Source organism: Coregonus lavaretus (genome assembly GCF_964263955.1).
Source record: "Coregonus lavaretus genome assembly, chromosome: 3".
NCBI classification, from domain to species: Eukaryota; Metazoa; Chordata; class Actinopteri; order Salmoniformes; family Salmonidae; genus Coregonus; species Coregonus lavaretus.
The window spans coordinates 16665567-16683706 of record NC_139990.1 but is presented as its reverse complement, the minus strand read 5'-3'; the positions used below and the strand labels follow the sequence as shown (position 1 = coordinate 16683706).

The 18140-nt window shown below is 43.9% G+C and overlaps 1 protein-coding gene across 2 annotated transcripts in view; it reads left to right on the top strand.

The window, feature by feature from the left end:
* The first annotated feature begins 2589 nt into the window (after positions 1-2589).
* LOC311123057 (AT-rich interactive domain-containing protein 1A-like) overlaps positions 2590-18140 on the top strand; it is a 51235-nt gene continuing 35684 nt past the window's right edge. For both annotated transcript variants that reach the window (XM_084158135.1, XM_084158134.1), the window contains exon 1: positions 2590-3722. In XM_084158135.1, the coding sequence (XP_084014261.1) occupies positions 2814-3722 (909 nt within the window). In that variant the 5' untranslated portion in view covers positions 2590-2813. The remainder of the gene's footprint in view (positions 3723-18140) is intronic.

The window sequence follows — 18140 nt, the reverse complement described above, 5'->3', positions numbered from 1 at the left end:
ATGTGTTGTTAAACTTTTGGATCACAGTCAGGGGTTGCAACAGTGGTTAGTGGATGCCAGAACAGAGCATTCTCCAGCAATGTGCTTCTTCCTCTTCTTCTGAGTGCAGGTCCTCTTGCTGTCAATTGCATAAATAAACACAAAATAATCTCATATCATTCATTCCAACCAATGTATTCTAAATCTTCCTTATCATAGCATTATGTTTCTCCCATCGACCTACTGTTTACTCCAAATGTTGAAATAATGCTGTTCCTTGACGCATTGTTTGTCTGTTGTTGTTTTATCAGAGAGGCCTCCAATCAATACTTGACTTCAAAAGAAAAAGTAGTTCCTGGCTGTATTCCCCTGGCATGTGTCCAGGTCTATCTGTGGTGATGGTGGAGGAACCCAGGCCACCAGGCTGGGGGTGATGCATCATGGTCAGCTACACGGTGGGGTACAGAGTAAACACTCCTAAATCACCATCATGGGACAGATGTGACTGTGTAAGGAGTCCAATCTAAATAGTCTTCATAACACCTTCATAACACTTCATAAAGTCTTTATAGTACCTGATTCAACCAGTGTTATTTCGTGTGGTTGATGACTTGAGATTATAAAGCCTAGAGGATGGTTGTAGTAGTTCCATCCAAAGCAGAGTGTCCGCCTCTGTCTCATGATAGTTGAGTGGGTCTTTGGCGTGAATCTTTCCATGTTCAAATGGTCCAACAAATAAATATATTACTTTATGAAGACTGTATTGTATTTTGACGACCAACAAACACCTTATAATATATCTGTATTTATTCTGCTTTAGCCAAATTAAACGTAAATATACTTCTACATTATAAATAATTCATAATGCAACAAAGTCATATAGTGGTTTGTGGAATCCATGTAAGTCAAAGGCACTTGAGACATTATTTCCTGGACTGTTGTTTAATATACTATCTATTACATTCTATAAAGAAGTGTGCAGACAAAATATATTTAAAAATAGGAAAATAGGACAGGGGGGGTAAAAAAATAGACAGGGCCCCCTTATAATAAACACCAACTTTACGCTAAAGAGAAAAAAGAGAAAGATCCCAACCCCCTTCTCTCCTCTGTCTGCCTCTCTCTATATTCTAGCAGCACACAGCAACACTCCTCCCTCCCTAGCCAATATAGTCAGGCAGGCTGCTGACCCCAACACCTCCTTCCTTCCCTCCCTCCTTTTACAGCCTGTCTGTCCTTCCTCCCTTCATGCACATTTCAGAGAAAAAATAATAAACAAAACTTCAACTAAAGGGATCCCTTTCCCATGCTAGTCAGTAGTATGAGCCTGGCTGCTGTAGCTCATCGCCAGAAAGCCCTGCATTGTAGAGGAGAAAAGGGCTGTGCTGAGCTGTGTGCTGTGCTGCCCATCCCCCACGAGCTGATAGCAAAGTTCTGCTGCTTTTGCAAGCAGAGAGAGGCTGCTGCTGCTGCTAGGAGAGAACACGAGGCAGGCAGGCAGGCGGGCGGAGAGAATGAGGAGAGGGGGTGGGGAGAGAGAGAGAGAGAGAGAGAGAGAGAGAGAGAGAGAGAGAGAGAGAGAGAGAGAGAGAGAGAGAGAGAGAGAGAGAGAGAAAGCAGAGTGGGGAAGAGGAGAGTGTGGCTGTTCTCATTTGATTATTTACACTATGCTTTCTCAAAATCTCCTCTTCATTTATCCTATAGGCTATTGTACAAAACCACACACAGATTTGAATGGTTAATTTTGCTTTAGATATACCATTCTATGTAGGATTTTTCAGTGGCATACACTGTTTTTCTCTCTCACTCTCTCTATCTCACTCTGCATTTCTATTTTTTTATCTTCACTTCCTGCTCTGTGACTGGCTCAGTCCATCCCCCATCCTTCTTCCTTTTCTATCCCCCCTCTCTCTCTCTCTCTGTCTCTCTCTCTCTCTCTCTCTCTCACACACACACACACACACTGTAATTTCATGCTTTCCTCTCCACAGATCAAGCCCTCTGCTTCTGCTAGTTCTCTCATTCTCTCATGGCACATGGAAGGAGTCACTCACAATCTTAATACTCTGTAACTGTATGAATATATTGTTGATAAGATGCAATTATAAACATATACTTGTGTTTAGAAGTATACAAAGTCTCCCAGTAACATCTTCATGTGTGTATCTACTTTGTATAATGTGAAAAACGAAATGCATTATAACTATGCAGATTTGCAATAAAGTTCTTATATTAATAATCACAGAATGAAGCTTTGAGACAAATCTATAGCCTGCAATTAAAATAACTAATGATTTACAGATTCTGTGGTTGTCCGCAAAACAGAATAAATATTGAATGTTTTGAATTATGTTACATTTATAAGTCACATTATTTCTCATGTTCTGCTAGAGTCTCTAGTTCTATAACCCCTTCAAATTAATTGAAACAAAATACATCCTTTATCCATCCCTGCTTGTTGTAGGCTAGTCGCCTCCTACCTACTGGTATAATCCGCTCCGTGTTTTGCGTTCGTCTGAACGCTTCAGTAAAATGGCTGTGTCTCGCGGAGCCTCGTGCTGGTTTGGTTGGTTTCTTGCTCATACTCTCGTTCTGTAACAGAAGCCTCCCCACATTTTCTGTTGGGTAATTTAATTCCCTGGATCCGTATTTATATTCTTCCAGTAACTTTCCAGTCGAATCGGAGACGGGAGTGGATGCCGGATTCGGTCCGGAGGTAGGGGGAATGATCCGGGACACGGGTACATTGTTATAAATAATTGTATTTATGTTAAATGCTATTCAGAGAGCTCGATTGTGAGTGACTCGCTGTGAGAGAGGCAGAGAGGGATATCATGGCCGCGCAGGTCGCTAGCGTCGCCACTCTCAACACTAGCCCGCCATCCGAACTTAAAAAGCCGGATCGGGACCCACTGGAGGAGTCGGTACCGGGAGAGAAACAACATGAAAATAAGGAACCTGGATCTGACAACGGATCTCCGGGCCAGAAGGATCTGCAGGACGGGGCCGATGCTGGAAATGTAGGGGGAGGAGGGGAGCCTGACATGAAGAACGGGAACGGGAATTCGTCCAGGGTGAATAATAATAACAACCAGAATGATACGGGGGGACCGGAGGGGAATAACCACCCCGGGATGGGCCATCACCACCAGGGCTCATTCCCTCCACCTCCTTACGGTTACAACCAGCACTACAACCGGGGCCCTTTTCATCAACATGGCGGACAACAAAGCCCTGGCATGGCAGCTGCAGCGGGGCCGGCAGTGCAGCCAGGCAACATGATGGACCCATACCCGCCCAACTCACACGACCACGGCTTCCCCAACCATTTGAACAACTACAGCCCCTTCCCAAACCGGACTTCTTATCAGGGCCAAGGATACGCCATGAATTCCCCGCGTAATAACCAGCCCCCGGCGGCTGGGGGGCAGCCAGTGAAGCAACAGCCAGCAGGCGGAACTACAGCTATGGCTGCCTCGTACAATAATCAGAGGTATAACATGGGAAACACACAGCCCACGTCTACCCCGACTTTAAATCAGCTCCTAACGTCTCCTAGCCCTACAAGGAGCTACCAGAATTACCCACAAGGAGACTATAGTAACCAGGAAGGGGCTAGCAAGGGAGCAGCAGATATGGCCAGCAGTCAGTATGGTGGGGGCCATCCTGGTTGGCAACAAAGGAGCCACCATCCGCCTCCTATGAGCCCAGGGAACACGGGACAACCTCTGAACAGAAACCAGGTAAACTTTCTCTCGGTACTAGTGCACTTTGAGCAAGTTACAGCCAGCAGACAGCTCTGTGTGGTAGTGAAGGGTTCCAGTGGACCAGCCATTGCCTATGTAGCTAACAGTATCTAGCTCTCTAAAATGGCTGCCTCTCTGTTTTCTCCCCACACCACCTCCTATAAGAGCATTTAAACAGAAAACAAGCTATGTCTGTGCTAAAATACCAAACTCACTGAGCTGGTAAAGATGGGAAGCTGGTAAGGGGCAAAGGGGACACGAGTTTGAGGAGAAATTGGGAGGCTGAAGGCGATTTTTTTTTTCTTTGCAAAACTTGTACTGCTTCAGCTTCGTCTGTATAAAGCGAAATGAGTTATTTCTCCAGCTAGCTATGTCGCTAACGAATCCCTGCAAAAATATATTTTTGTGCTATATCCACTCATGTAGACCCTAAGTTTGTTGCAAGCTTTCACACCAATTTTAAATAGCAAGATGTCAATGACACAGATGACGTTCGATTATATTGGAACAATTTGTTATAAGCAAGCAGAGCGGATTGTATATAAAACAAGTACACGTCTGTCGTTGAAAGTGACTGTGGTGGATGTTTGTAAATGTAGCAAATAACTATCCTTCAGTTGCAAAAATCTTCCCGCGACTTGTTACGTTGTATCTTCTGATCATTCTTCCGATTTTTACATTGTAGCTAACGACAGAGAGACGTTATATTTTGCCCCTGTATTCCGGAGTTGTACCGCAAGTAAAAACGGCCAGTGATTTGAGTAAGAGCAGATTACTTTGCTTTGGGATTTGAATTATGGAGGTAAAATCCTTCTGTCAAAGCCAGGAGACAGTTGGTCTTAGGTTGACATGCTAGCTGAGATCTGATTGGCTCCCCATCCCCTGCTCCTGGCCATTTATAATTGCATCTAATGTAACGCTGCAAAAATCATCCACATCAGCTCATGCACTCTGGCAGTGTCAAGATGACATTACTAATGTTATTCACGCACTTTAGCCTGTTTAACGGGTTATGTTGCATGAAATCTAGCCTAAATGATATGCAAACAAAATATTGATTTGTATTGCGGTCAGCATGCAGCAGCCTACATTTATTTGTGTGTCCATGCATGCTAAATAAAACAACACTGCAAAATATACTTTATGGATGGGTTCATTGAACACATGATGTTGTGTAAGTCCCTCTAGTAATTTGCATGATGACTGTATTGTCTGCCACTGAAATTATAATACATTACAGTTGTATTTGTTTAGCGTAAATCTAGGTAAAATCTCAGCCGTAGACTACATGCAAAAATACTGTGTTCATACTTCTACATGCATGTACAGCTCCACAGACAGATTGGAGATGTGGCATAACTCTAGTGCTGACTCTGGAACATCAGAGGGAGTAGGTGTGGCTGTTTTCCCCATGCTAGAATAGTGTTCCTAGCTGATCTAGGATCAGCACTAAGAGGTGAGACTGGAGAATCTGACTGGTGTTCTGTGGTTCTACAGTGTAGAGTTTCAGAATGTGTTGTGTTCTTTGACAAAATCTGACTGGTGCTATGTGGTTCTACAGTGAGTTTCAGTATGTGTTGTGTTCTTTGAGAGAATCTGACTGGTGCTATGTGGTTCTACATTGAGTTTCAGAATGTGTTGTGTTCTTTGAGAGGTGGCAGCCAAGGTGGCAGCCAAGTTACTATGACTACTTTCACCTGATTCTACACAGTGTGTAACCATGTCAACAGACTACTGGTTTTAGAATATTATCAACCACATGTAGGCTAGGTGTAGAGTTAACCTCATAAGTATTGAATAGCTAGGCCTACTTGTCATTTCTATCCATTGAAGTTTAGATGTAATTTGTTGATTTCTGTTTCTTGGCAATTATGTCATTTGCACGTGTTAGCCCTAAATGTTCACATGATATTCAAGGTTAGGTTATAATAGATATATTTTTAAGCATTTTAAACAAGTTGTTATTGGTTCGCTCAGTGGTTCCCAACCTTTTTTGATTACTGTACCACCAATTGAATTTAGCTCTGCCCGGAGTACCCCTGAAGTACCCCATTGTGCATTTTACCAGTAGGCCTATGTTCTCATGAGTCTTCTCAAGTACCCCCTGTTGATAGGCCAAGTACCGTCAGGGGTCCTAGTACCCCTGGTTGGGAACCACTGAATTAGTTGACTATGATTGCAGTCTGTGGACTGTTTTTCCTCTCTGTTTTATTATTCTCCCCAAGAGACTTGCATGATGCCACTGGGAATACCTGTCTTAAAGACACTTTCATTCTTTCTCTCTGGTGTTTGCAGACTCCTGTTAATTCTCCTATATGCTGGCTGTGTAGTGGACAATTTAAAACCCAGGACTGCAATTTGTGATGCATTCAGCCACAGCTCTGCATGTGGAGCTGCTGGAGAGTCGAAGAAATGAAGAATTATGCAATTTCCAGTGGCAATCTCCTCTTGAGAGCCTTGTGTTAAATCCTGTTATGTTGTTAAAATCCAATCTGTGATTGACATGTAATGTTATTCTTGAATTGTGCTGCTCACATACTCATGCTCTAACAGTTGTTACATCGGACTATACATGCCTTTACCTATCCTCAGCCTTCTAGATGCCTTCTCATTAATAAGCTGTGCCTGCCTAGGCTACAATATCACTATGCTACTGACTTTTAATGCGTTTCAGTTTCTGTATTTCGAGTTCATGTATTTGTACAGATCTGTGGACAGAGGTCATCACTGTCTATTTCCCTACCCTATGCCCAGGTTGTTAGGGGACTGGTGCTGAGACTGTGGGGCTTGGAGTGGCTGGAGAAAGAGTTTTGCTTGCACTTTTGGGGTCTAGTCCTGATTACGGCAAACCACTTTGTGACAAATGTTGCTTTTAAAAGGGCAAATTGATTGATTGATGGAGAAACAAATTGCTTGATGAAGGTCGGTTGGAGGAGCTCACTTCATTTGAGGCAAAGATGAGAGATGTCTAGCCTAATGTCTGTGGGCTAATTGGTCCTTTTGGTTGTAAAACCTAGCCTAAAGGTTGACTGTTACATCCCCAGACAGACAGACCCAGTCCTTTTCTGTGAGAGAACAAGACGCATCAGGCTGAAATCAAATCTGGTTGGTGTCCAATAAAGTTTGTGTCCATTTATTTTGTGACAACAAAAACCCTGGAATAATTTAATCTACCAACATTGACATATGGTAGTGGGCCACACATTCAGCTAGAGAAAGGTTGTGTTCGTGTGTCCGTTTGTGGTAGTGAAGTTTGACAGAGGGACCTTGATCTGGTGGACCAAAGTCCAGGTGAAGTCTCAGTTTGACTGGCTTTGGCCTCAGTTTCCCTGCACTAGAACTAGCCTTCCCATACTGACGGTGATGGCTTTACCAGTTTGTGGAACCTTCTAGGTAAATATTGATAGGAGCATGTTTACTGATTTTAAGGTGAAATGTTGTCAATCTCTGCAACCAAGATGTGCTGTTTGGTGGTACTTAAGAGGACCAGAGTTGAGAAACACTGCTGTAGCCAGTGAGGTGGTGGGGACTGTGAGATGTGCTGTGTAGCCAGTGGACTGGACAGGAGGTGTGCTCTATTGTATTGTGGCTGTGCACTCAAGGATTCTATCTTCTCTGTATGTCAGCAGTGCAGAGTAATGATTATCCACACGCCAAACAGCCAGGACAGCACGCTGCCTCGTTTGTGTGTGCGCTGTGTGACGGGCTGATCCTGTGTGTGAGAGGGGATGAAAGAGTGTGAGTGATACCCAGGGGAGGGGGGATGTTTTTGTGAATGATCTTTGGCTGCCTGTGACAGCTGTGTGTGTGTGTGTGTGTGTGTGTGTGTGCTTGACTGACTGTGTGTTCCCGCGTGGCGGATGCCTCAGGAGGATCTTCTCTCTGTGACCGGCTCAGTGCTCCACGTGCCACCAGCCATCCGTCTCTTCTCTTCAGTAACACAGACAGTACCGTAGTCTTTTTCCGCCCTGAGACAACAGTCTAGGAGGTGTGACAAACGAAGGACAGTCCCTCTCTCACTCCTCTTTTCCCCCGTCATTATTCTCTCATTCCACACGTTGTGTCCACCACCTTTACCTGCCTTCATCAACCCACTTTTACCCATTTTTTAAATGTTTTAATTGCTATCATTTATTTAGGACTACACACAATAAAAAAGGGGCAAACCCATTCAAAATTCAGTCGAATTCCTCTCGTCTCCCCATGTTTTGGACAAAATGTCAAACTTGGGCTGTTGCTCTAGTCCAGGTTGGAATGTAAGGGTAATTCATTTCTTTTGACATTTAAGTGGTTTATCTTTAAAATGCACTAGATTAGCATAGTAATATGCTAGCGTGGCTGCAGACTTAATTTACGTGACGTATCATGTGTGTTTTATAGAGAAGCAGGTTAACCTTTAAATGTGTTGCTGTTGAGGGGGGAATGGCGTTTCAGCTGTTGATTCTGTGGGGGTAGGTAGATTTGTTACTGTACCTCACAGCTTTTCATACACAGCTCTGCTCAGACTAGCTCTCTGTGCTAAAATGCCATTGGCTTCATGAGGGATGGGAAAGCAGACGTTGCAGAGTCTCCTTGCAATGTATTTTGGGGAGGTATGAGCAAACCAAAATTATATTTCAGAAGTTAAAGTTAAGTGGTACAGTTACTGACTCTCATTTTGTTCTACTGCTCTGAAACCTGTTAGTATTGTTTCTCCTTGGGTCTCAGGCTCCACTACCATGTAGGCCAGGTGTAGGTGTGGCAGGCTGCAGCGTTGATATCTCCCGCCATGCAACCTCTCCACGACCCCAGAATTTGCATGCCTCAGGCCTAACTGTTGCTTAGAGAAGTGTGTGTGTGTATTGCTAACTGTTGTTGCTGGATGTGCAAATTCACCAGTCCAACGGTTCTACTCCGCCTCAGAGGCGTGCTTACCCATAACGGCGACCAACTACCGGTACTTGAGTCAGTTGAGACTAGGGTGAATGACATCAGTCAGTCAGGTGTTGTCTGACTGAGTGTTAGTGGGTTAGGTTTGTGACCCAGACAGATCCTTAAGCACCCTCTGTTCCTCCCTGCCTGCCTGGCTTGGCCCTGCTGGCTTTGTTCAGCTGGGTATTTCTGGCGCATAAATGGTAGTGTAGTGACTGAGTGACACACTTATTATTATCGTAAGGGGTCATCCAGGCCAGGCCACTGAGGTCATCATGGCTTGTGGTTAGGCTGGTATAAACACCTGAGGACGTCATGACCTGTGGCTGGGACATCATGGGATTGTCTTATCTCTTTGGCTGATGCATAAAACAGGCCCACTCTACTGGTTAAAATACAGGCTAGCCTAACAGGCCACGTAGCCTATTGATTTTAACCACTAACCCTAACCATGACATTACCCTTAAACCAAAATAGTTCCCTATTAGCTGCAAATGTCTTAACTTCTGGCTTGGTGAAAACAGCATGGCCAATGAAATTCAAGCAGAGGCAGGACATTGATGGTTGGCCAATCAAAAAAGCTGAATTATTCTAGGGTTGTACCCTATGGAGTGTTTTATTTCTCCCTCAGTCCAACCACCAGCACCCCTAGCCTCTCTTCAGGACAGGAATGGTGACCTGGCTAGAAGATGGGTCTGGCTTGAGGTTGACAGGTTAATGTTCTGCGGTGGAGGGTCCTGTTCACTCTCTTATCTCTGACCTGATATAATGCTGCCTATAGAAGAAGAAAAAGCCTGAAAAAATACAATTTGTTCTGTCCAATGGGAGAATACATTTTGGTCGCTGAATAGATAGAAGAAAATCTGAGGATTTGATCTGTGATATTGTGTTTGGTGTGTGAAGGCTACAGCTTTGTGTTCTCCTCCCAACCTAGGCCAGACAGTACTTTGCAGATAATATTGGGGAATTCTTACATTTGAAGAAGAGTAGCCTATCTAGTCTAAAAGCAGAGTTCAACATTCAGGTGATTTGTCCTGTGGCCCGCCGGGCAGGTGCCAAGTGAAAGCTAGCGGCCCGAAGGAGAAAATGACTGGGCCCCTCTGGACAAGATCAGCTCACAGGGAAGGGAATGATGCTCATAAGAGCCTCCTCTTTTATGTAGGTTTTAGGCTCAAAACTAAAGGCCTGTTAACCTTGTTTCATCCTGTTAGCTTCCAATGGGGTTAAATTGAAGCGTTTTTAATCCATGGTGTGTGTGAGCTCCTGTATTGAATCCTTTTGTCCTGTAAATCTTTAGAATGTTTTCCAACAGCTGGAGGAACATCTGAGCGTGTGTAATGCTGTTGTAGTAGTGTAGTGCATCAGTCTCTCTCTATCTCTCTCCGCAGACGGAAGGAGAGGAAGCAGGTAAGGTGTTTTTCTCCTTTTATTCCAGTCTTCTAGCGGTCAGCTTAGAGTCCTAACCAGTGCTGTTGTAAGAGTGGCAGGCCGGACGATATGGTGGGAAGGAAGGAAAGAAAGAGTTGCTAATTTAGAACATGACATGGGTTTAACTTGTTTACATTAGTTTTGTTTACATTAGCTCTTTAACAGGTATGGATGGTTGCAGAGAAACCCGCTCAGACAAATAACTATTTGGCCCACCAGACATAATATTTACTTTAAAAACCAACGGGTAATTGACTGTTAATAGACCATTGTTTCTTAGCTGTTGTGTTAGTCTGTGAACAGTGTTTCACCAGCTATTGCTATGGGCCTGTGTTAGTCAGGGGAACAGGGATGAAGACAGACATACTGGTATAGAAAGTGTTCTTATGGGTGTTCTTGCTCCTTCATACACCCTTGTCGGAAAGCAAAGAGTAGTCTTTTTCCTTAGCATGTGTGAACACTCACTGGATTAGGCCTATTCAGGAGGTTTACTAGTTATTTCTTTGGGTTGGTTTGAAGTAGCCGTTCTAAATAGCTTAATGTCCATGTTTGACATACTCAAAACCAACCAGCAAGTCCATAGGGCCTAAGTGACAGTGACAGCCCATCTAAGGGAGGCCCTGAGTGCTTGAGCCCCAGTGTGCGTGGGTGGAGGGCTTTACAACAGAACAATAGTCTGTAGATCCTAGGCCATGTGGCGGATGAAATTAGCAGGACTTGTTTATCGTCTGCCCCCAGCCCATCTGTTTGAGTCCACCGCGACACACACACACACACACACAGAGAGAGAAAGAGCGCACACAGAGAGAGTGCACCAGTTTCATCAGTCCCTCCCCAACCCTTCCACCACCCTCCCAGGCTCAGCTGGGAGACAATATACCCAGCTCAACCTTTTTTGCCAAGAGTGCTCTGGCTTTCCACTATGCAGATTAGCCATGTGCTAATTGCATTTAGTTATTTATTTTGGAGGGAAAGAGGGAGGAAAAAAAGGCAGAGGAGGGAGGGAGGAGTTTCCTCCAGTGATTGATTAGATGACTGGACAGAAGGAGAGAGAACAGTGTGGGGTAGAGAGAGAGCGAGGGTGGGAGGGAGTGTCGGGCTTCTTACCTTCTGGTTGGCTCATAAACCTCTGAATGTCTTCAGCTGCAATCTTTTTACTGTCATTCTCACCGGTCAGCTTAGAACTGAACACATGTGCACCGCATGAACTCAGAATGTAGGCTACACTGAAAAAAAACATGCCTCTGCAAACTCATGTGGAATACACTATTCCTTTTTTAGGAATGTAAGCAGATAGAAATGGTAGGATTTATTTACGATATTGTAAGATTCATCATGAAGAAGAATTTAGAGGTGTTGAAATACCAACCTTGATGTGTCTGGTGTAGGGCTGGCCCCATTTAGTCGACTGGTCGATTGTTTGGTCGATATGCTGTTGGTCGACCGAGATTTCTTTAGTCGAGCAGTAGCCAAAAAAACAAGTTTTTCCATGGTGTACAAGTCACCGGTCTGATTGGCGCCTGTCTGAGTGGACTGATCCATTGTGGAGGCCGTGGGGATGGCACAGTCCATCACTCTAAGACAGCTACTGAAATTGTAAATGGTTATATTACAAAGAACAATGGTGCAACACTAGAAATAATATTATTTTATGAAAAATGCGCTTTCTCCTGCGTTGGATAGCGGTTGCTGTCCGTGGTTCTAAAACATCAGTGCGCTGTTGAATTGGCACCTTTTCCTAGACCATGTTGCCATGTGCATAATAGCAAAGTTACCCAGCATATTGGTACTGAGAACAATGTGGCGTAGGCAGCAGTGGCGTTAGATGAGAAAACAGCTAATGTCTAAGAAAAGAGAGGAAACCCAAACTTATACTGAACAAAAATATAAACGCAACATGCAACGATTTTACTGAGTTACAGTTCATATAAGGAAATCAGTCAATTGAATTAAATTCATTAGGCCCTCATCTATGGATTTCACATGACTGTTAAATGTGCTTGGCTTTATAAATCATTAATATACAGTGCCTTCCGAAAGTATTCAAACCCCTTGACTTTTTCCACACTTTGTTACGTTACAGCCTTTATTTTAAAATGGATTAAAAAAAATATATATATCCTCAGCAATCTACACACAATACCCCATAATGACAAAACGAAAACAGGCTTTTAGAAAACATTTCTAAAATATAGAAAACAGATATACCTTATTTACATAAGTATTCAGACCCTTTGCTATGAGACTCAAAATTGAGCTCAGGTGCATCCTGTTTACATTGATCATCCTTGAGATGTTTCTACAACTTGATTGGAGTACAGTTGTGGCAAATTCAGTTGATTGGACATGATTTGGAAAGGCACACACCTGTCTATATACAGTGGGGGGAAAAAAGTATTTAGTCAGCCACCAATTGTGCAAGTTCTCCCACTTAAAAAGATGAGAGAGGCCTGTAATTTTCATCATAAGTACACGTCAACTATGACAGACAAAATGAGGAAAAAGAATCCAGAAAAAAAATCCAGAAAATCACATTGTAGGATTTTTAATGAATTTATTTGCAAATTATGACGGAAAATAAGTATTTGGTCAATAACAAAAGTTTCTCAATACTTTGTTATATACCCTTTGTTGACAATGACACAGGTCAAACGTTTTCTGTAAGTCTTCACAAGGTTTTCACACACTGTTGCTGGTATTTTGGCCCATTCCTCCATGCAGAACTCCTCTAGAGCAGTGATGTTTTGGGGCTGTCGCTGGGCAACACAGACTTTCAACTCCCTCCAAAGATTTTCTATGGGGTTGAGATCTGGAGACTGGCTAGGCCACTCCAGGACCTTGAAATGCTTCTTACGAAGCCACTCCTTCGTTGCCCGGGCGGTGTGTTTGGGATCATTGTCATGCTGAAAGACCCAGCCACGTTTCATCTTCAATGCCCTTGCTGATGGAAGGAGGTTTTCACTCAAAATCTCACGATACATGGCCCCATTCATTCTTTCCTTTACACGGATCAGTCGTCCTGGTCCCTTTGCAGAAAAACAGCCCCAAAGCATGATGTTTCCACCCCCATGCTTCACAGTATGTATGGTGTTCTTTGGATGCAACTCAGCATTCTATGTCCTCCAAACACGACGAGTTGAGTTTTTACCAAAAAGTTATATTTTGGTTTCATCTGACCATATGACATTCTCCCAATCCTCTTCTGGATCATCCAAAATGCACTCTAGCAAACTTCAGACGGGCCTGGACATGTACTGGCTTAAGCAGGGGGACACGTCTGGCACTGCATGATTTGAGTCCCTGGCGGCTTAGTGTGTTACTGATGGTAGGCTTTGTTACTTTGGTCCCAGCTCTCTGCAGGTCATTCACTAGGTCCCCCCGTGTGGTTCTGGGATTTTTGCTCACCGTTCTTGTGATCATTTTGACCCCACGGGGTGAGATCTTGCGTGGAGCCCCAGATCGAGGGACATTATCAGTGGTCTTGTATGTCTTCCATTTCCTAATAATTGCTCCCACAGTTGATTTCTTCAAACCAAGCTGCTTACCTATTGCAGATTCAGTCTTCCCAGCCTGGTGCAGGTCTACAATTTTGTTTCTGGTGTCCTTTGACAGCTCTTTGGTCTTGGCCATAGTGGAGTTTGGAGTGTGACTGTTTGAGGTTGTGGACAGGTGTCTTTTATTTATACTGATAACAAGTTCAAACAGGTGCCATTAATACAGGTAAAGAGTGGAGGACAGAGGAGCATCTTAAAGAAGTTGTTACAGGTCTGTGAGAGCCAGAAATCTTGCTTGTTTGTAGGTGACCAAATACTTATTTTCCACCATAATTTGCAAATAAATTCATAAAAAATCCTACAATGTGATTTTCTGGAATTTTTTTCTCTCAATTTGTCTGTCATAGTTGACGTGTACCTATGATGAAAATTACAGGCCTCTCTCATCTTTTTAAGTGGGAGAACTTGCACAATTGGTGGCTGACTAAATACTTTTTTTCCCCACTGTAAGGTCCCACAGTTGACAGTGCATGTCAGAGCAAAAACCAAGCCATGAGGTCGAAGGAATTGTCCGTAGAGCTCCGAAACAGGATTGTGTCGAGACACAGATATTGGGAAGGGTACCAAAAAATGTCTGCAGCATTGAAGGTCCCCAAGAACACAGTGGCCTCCATTCCTAAATGGAAGAAGTTTGGAACCACCAAGACTCTTCCTAGAGCTGGCCGCCCGGCCAAACTGAGCAATCGGGGGAGAAGGGCCTTGGTCAGGGAGGTGACCAAGAACCTGATGGTCACTCTGACAGAGCTCCAGAGTTCCTCTATGGAGATGGGAGAACTTTCCAGAAGGACAACCATCTCTGCAGTACTCCACCAATAAGGCCTTTATGGTATATTGGCCAGACGGAAGCCACTCCTCAGTAAAATGCACATGACAGCCCGCTTGGAGTTTGCCAAGAGGCACCTAAAGACTCTCAGACCTTGAGAAACAAGATTCTCTGCTCTGATGAAACCAAGATTGAACTCTTTGGCCTGAATGCCTAGCGTGACGTCTGGAGGAAACCTGGCACCATCCCTACGATGAAGCGTGGTGGTGGCAGCATCATGCTGTGGGAATGTTTTTCAGTGGCAGGGACTGGGAAAATAGTCAGGATGGAGGCAAAGATGAACGGAGCAAAGTACAGAGAGATCCTTGATGAATACCTGATCCAGAGTGCTCAGGACCTCAGACTGGGGCGAAGGTTCACCTTCCAACAGGACAACGACCCTAAGCACACAGTCAAGACAACGCAGGAGTGGCTTCGGGACAAGTCTCTGAATGTCCTTGAGTGGGCCAACCAGATCCCGTATTTAACCCGATCGAACATCTATGGAGAGACCTGAAAATAGCTGTGCAGCAACGCTCCCCATCTAACCTGACAGAGCTTGAGAGGATCTGCAGTGAAGAATGGGAGAAACTCCCCAAATACAGGTGTGCCAAGCTTGTAGCGTCATACCCAAGAAGACTTGAGGCTGTAATCGCTGCCAAAGGTGCTTCAACAAAGCAACCTGTTTTTGCTTTGTCATTATGTGTAGATTGATAGGGGGGAAAAACAATCAATTTTAGAATAAGGTTGTAACGTAACAAAATGTGGAAAAAGTCAAGGGATCTGAATACTTTCCGAAGGCACTGTATATCTACAGAAATAATAATAACCCTCCTTTTTCTTGATCTCCTTATTGTTATTATTACTATTGTGATCATCATTATAATAAGTAATGTCATTATCATTAGTAGGCTTAGTATAGCAGCCTTGGATAACCACCATCGAGCTGTAGGCCTAAGAGCGCATCCTGTTTATTCCTTAACGTAATTTACTTAGGCCTATATTTCAATATTTATGTAGGCTACTATATCAATCAATCATTCATTCGTTAATTTCATCACACAGCATACGAGTCATTCATGATTTGAAATGCAATCAAACATTTTGGTCTCAATTTATTCCACACATCTGACTTCCCCTTTACTTCCTGAGCAACCAGTAAACATTCCCCCGCACGTGACAGCATAATGGATGCAGATGACGTGTTACGGTGTTCTGAGTTTGTTATAACCAATTTATTGATGTAATTATGATATGCTATAGATCAGGACCTATTGGTGACGTGCATGTGACGCAAACGTGTCACATAGCTCAGTTGTCCCCTGTAGCTCAGTTGGTAGAGCATGGCGCTTGCAACGCCAGGATTGTGGATTCGTTTCCCACGGGGGGCCAGTATGAAAATGTATGTACTCACTAACTGTAAGTCGCTCTGGTTAAGAGCGTCTGCTAAATGACTAAAATGTACGTAAAGAGATCAAGGGTTGAGGGAATAGGGAATGCTTTTCCTAAACAAATTCTCTAAAACGACGTTGAAGCCGGCTTATTGTAGAGAAATGAACATAAAAAAATTATCTGGTAAAAGCTGTGGTGGACATTCCTGCAGTCAGCATGCCAATTGCTTGCTCCCTCAACTTGACTCTGGCATTGTGTTGTGTGACAAAACTGCACATTTTAGTGGCCTTTTATTGTCCCCAGCACAAGGTGCATATGTGTAATGATCATGCTGTTTAATTAGCTTCTTGGTATGCCACACCTGTCAGGTGGATGGATTATCTTGACAAAGGATAAAATGCTCACTAACAGGGATATAACACATTTTGAGAGAAATACGTTTTTGTGCATATGGAACAATTTTGGGATCTTTTATTTCAGCACATGAAACATGGGACTAACACTTTACTTGTTGCGTTTTATATTTTTGTTCAGTATAGTTGATTTGACTAAAACACATAGGATGTGTCTATACTGTAAATGGAAAAATACACGTTTTAAAATTTAGACCAATCAATTGGCCGAATGAACAGACGACTCTTGGTCGACCAAGATTTGTTTTTATTCGGACAGCCCTGGTCTGGTGTAATTCTGGTCAAAGCAACACTTCATTCATAGAAGCACCGTGCCACGGTACTCAGTATGTGAGGTAAGGAGCAGAATGCCATAACAATCCTTGACCTCTATCCAGGAGAATGAAAAGCCAAGTCTCTCGCTCTCTCTCTCATGCTCCATCTCTCTCACTCCTCAAGCGGATCCCAGAGGGACTCGGAGACAGGGCAGTGTGTGTGTGTCAGACATTTGAACAACTTCAACAATTATAAGGAAAGGCTTGGTAGTAAACCGATCAATGGAAGAATAGTATAGAGGATGGTCAGTCACCTGACTGTGGTTGGATGACACCCATGTGAGGCTAGTAAGCTAATGACTGCCTCCATTGTATTGGTTTTATATTTGTTTTTCTTATGTCTCTGTGTTTGTCATTGATCATAAAAAAGGAAGGCTGGTAAAAAGCTGTTAGAGGCCTTAAATGGCACCCGATTCTCTATAAAGTGCACACATTTTGACCAGAGCCCTTTGGAATATATATAATAAGGAATTGGGCTCCAGTTAAAAGTAGTGCACTATATAGGGAATAGGGTGCCATTTGGGACACAGACCTGCTTAGGTACTGTTAGAGGAGGTTATTTACTGTGTGAACACACAGTGGATATATGTGGTTGCCATGGAGATGTCAACACAGGGGTTAGGTAGGTACACGTGGCTGGAGGGAGGGAAGATGACTGGACAGGATGGATCATCCTAGTTTAGTGGCAGACAGACCCATCCAAACTACTTGAAGTTTTTCTCTTGAAGTGATAACCTCACTGTCCTGAAGATTAACACCGCTATTGTTAGCTTGGAAAACCAATTGTATTTTTCTGTAATATAGGCAAGCTATCATGGCGGTGATTCTGTTTTGAACCTAATTGAAGGAATAAAAGCATTTTAATACATCAAACTTGAAAGTGGTTGCAAACAGACAGTATTTAGCTTTTCTAGCCAGAGGATAGCTAGAAGATCGTGTGGCTGGAGGCCATGTACATCCATTCAGACTCCGAGACAGACAGGGTTAAAAGTGCAGGAGAGGTCATAGGAGACTACCTCCCTGTGGTGAGGTCCTTTTATGACCCTAGGGAGTATAGTAACACACACACTCTGTCCTTGAACCTGGGGTAGCCCTGAAGAGAGAGTGAGGCCTGCGCTGGGGGTTGCTGGGCTGGCTGGAGGTAAAATGTGGAGTGGGTGGAATGTATTATCTCCTTATGCTGCCAACCTCTCCCCCTCCCCCTTGCTCCCCCCATGGGACCGGTTCCCTCCCCCATACCGCGAGTGTCATTCATACGGTGCCAAAACGGCGTTATTAAAACAGGAAGAGAAGAGCGGAGAGGAGCCGGTCTCTGGCACAGGTTCAAACGCCGTACAGCTGGGACCTGTTACATTTCAGGCACACTGCCCTCTCCCGCTCTCTGGTCTGGGCTATAAATAGATTGTGCTTGTCTTCCTATAACCAGGCACTGAGGTTTGGGAGGGAAAAACAAGACATGGATGAATAACCGTGGGAAGCAGTGAGAAGGCGTTTTGTCTGTACCTTTGTGTCTGTGTCTTGCCCTCCTGTCTTTGGGACGAAGAGGCTCGAGGTGCTGCTGCCTGGTACTTCAAAGCATCCTCTCTGATTGTACGCTGGTG